We start from the raw sequence: 2,381 nt of genomic DNA, 5'->3' as shown, positions 1-2,381 counted from the left end.
TCTGTAGTCTGTGGGCATTTCCTCACAGTCATTTTAATAAGTTGCCAGAAAAATGTGTTGACATAATTGTGCTAGTGATGAAATGTGCCCATCTTCAATCTGTAAGCACAGTATCAGTCCTTGGCATGTTTGCCAAGGCTCAGTGCATTTTGGTGAACCTCAGAGCCATGAATGAGAGACTAGAAAGTCACTGCCTTAAACTGGGAATGGGACAAATGAAGCAAGTCTCTTAAAAATAGCTAGCAAGTTTGTCATGGGGAAGACAAAATAAAATCAAGAAAATAACTGATGAGAGAGGGACAGATTTGTAAATAGTTTTATCATAAAAATTTAAAATAACATAATGATTGAATATTGTGTGAAATGGAATTGTGTACAAATAATGAACATGTGCTTGTTAAAATATATAAACATTTACTGACATTTGGAACGTAACAAATGAATGTATGATAAAGTGGAATTAAAATATGGTTATAATATACAGATGGAAGAATGGGAAAATATGTGGCTGAAAGGATTGAAATTTGCACTATGTTATAATGTTAAAGAAACCAGCTTATGTTCAACTATGTGCTACTCCATTTAGTCTAACAGCACAAGCCAGGGGTTCCACATAAATATCAAAAAGCAGGAGTGAAAGTGAACATCCTTGTCTGGTTCCTTTAAATAATGGGAAAGTAGTAGAAAATAGCAGGTGGCATGATGGCTCAGCAGTTAAAGATGCTGAGCTTGTCAGCTCCTGAGTTCAAGACCCGAGCTATGTGCAATGGGATGGGCTCCCGTTACTTGCCCAGCTCCTGCCCATCTACCAGTTTGAAAGCATGCAAATGTGAATAGATAAATAGGTATCACTTTGGTGGGAAGGTAACAATGTTCCGTGCACCTCAGCGTATAGTCATGCTAGCCACATGACCACAGAAATTGTCTTCAGATAATAGTAGCTCCTTCAGCCAAGAAATGGAGATGACAGTGCCCTAGAGCTAACATGACTGACAGGGAAACCTTTACCTTTAGCAGAAAATATATTGCAGTGGGCAGATTGTCAGTAAATAGCAAAACTAACTAGTAGACAAATGTATTTTCATCATTGGTTTCAGTGGCCATAGGAGGGGGCTAGTTGCAATTCCACATTCTTCTCTTTTTCTTGCAGCTTTTTCTGTCGCTGTAATCCTTTACAGCAACATTTGGGCATGTTCTTAGCTAGAGCTGCATAGATGAATGGGTGGATGCAAACATGAAAGTTAACTAGGATCTTAGTTATTTGGTAGGTGATGTAAATGGTCATGTTGCCTGTCCCACGGTAATAAATATTCACGTTGCGGAAGACATGAAAAGGCAAGTAAAAGAGGGCATAAAGGAGCACAACTGTAGAAATCAGTATCTTCACTTTACACTTTTCCTCCCTGGTGGTACCATGGCTGCGTCTAACAGCGCAAACAATGGCTACACAACAAAAGAGAGTCAGCAGAAAAGGCAGTCCACAGCCCACCGTTAGGAGGAACAAGCTGTATGGCCAATAAGCAGGCAATTCTGACATAGAAGCACTTCCTAGGCAAACTGTTGCATTGCCTTTAGATTCTATGTTGGAGAAATGAAGGACAGGGGCCGAGATGGCTATCGCGAACAACCATATCACTCCGCTGGCAACTTTGGCATGGAAGGGTTCAATGCGCTCATGAGCAAAGAAGGGATGGACGATGGCAACATAGCGGTTCAGACTGATGCATGCAATGAAAAAGGTGCTGCCGTACAAGTTGACAAAAAAGACAAAACGATCCAATTTGCACAAAGGGGAGCCGTACTTCCAGTCCTTGGGGGGGAAGTAGTAAGCAGCCAAGGGCAACAAGGAGATGGCATAGAACAGGTCACAGAGTGCCAGATTGAAGGAGTAGATGATGCCAGGATGCCAGGTGCGTTCCCAAGCCACAAAGTGGTAGATTGTAAAGCCATTCCCCAAAACAGCGAAAACGAACTGCAGACCTATGATGACCCACAGTTTTTCTTGGAAGTGGTCCAGGTCTTCTGTCTCAGTCTTCATCCTGGACAAAGCAGGATGAATGAGATGAGAGGTTTCCAAGACTACCTGTTGACTATAGACAGAGAACATGAAGGAGCATATTATCAGAAATGCTGATGCCTATCACTTCAACTGCAGCTCTCTTAAAAAATAAGTTACTTCCTTCGGCTTTTTTTTTTTTTTTTTTTGCTAGATGGTTATAGATGGTTACTTGATAAACAGAATTTCCAGTAAGTCTAATACAGTATGATTACGATGGTTATATAAAAATATGGAAAATAGAAAGTCACAAAACAATTGTCATATACTGTACAATCAGAACTAGTTTTACCTATGTATTCATGATCTGCTATGCAAATTAATA

The 2,381-nt window shown here is 40.4% G+C and overlaps 1 protein-coding gene across 1 annotated transcript; it reads right to left on the bottom strand.

Moving 5' to 3' along the window:
* Positions 1–1,093: 1,093 nt before the first annotated feature.
* Positions 1,094–2,038, bottom strand: P2RY11 (purinergic receptor P2Y11). The gene has a single exon (XM_070938195.1). The coding sequence runs from the start codon at positions 2,036–2,038 to the stop codon at positions 1,094–1,096; it is 945 nt and encodes a 314-aa protein (XP_070794296.1).
* Between the last annotated feature and the right edge of the window lie 343 nt (positions 2,039–2,381).

Source organism: Pituophis catenifer, unplaced genomic scaffold, assembly GCF_029215685.1.
Source record: "Pituophis catenifer annectens isolate HBS135680 unplaced genomic scaffold, rPitCat1.0.hap2 SCAF_2, whole genome shotgun sequence".
Lineage (NCBI taxonomy): Eukaryota > Metazoa > Chordata > Lepidosauria > Squamata > Colubridae > Pituophis > Pituophis catenifer.
The sequence above is the reverse complement of the archived record's forward strand: the minus strand, read 5'-3'. Positions and strand labels throughout refer to the sequence as shown.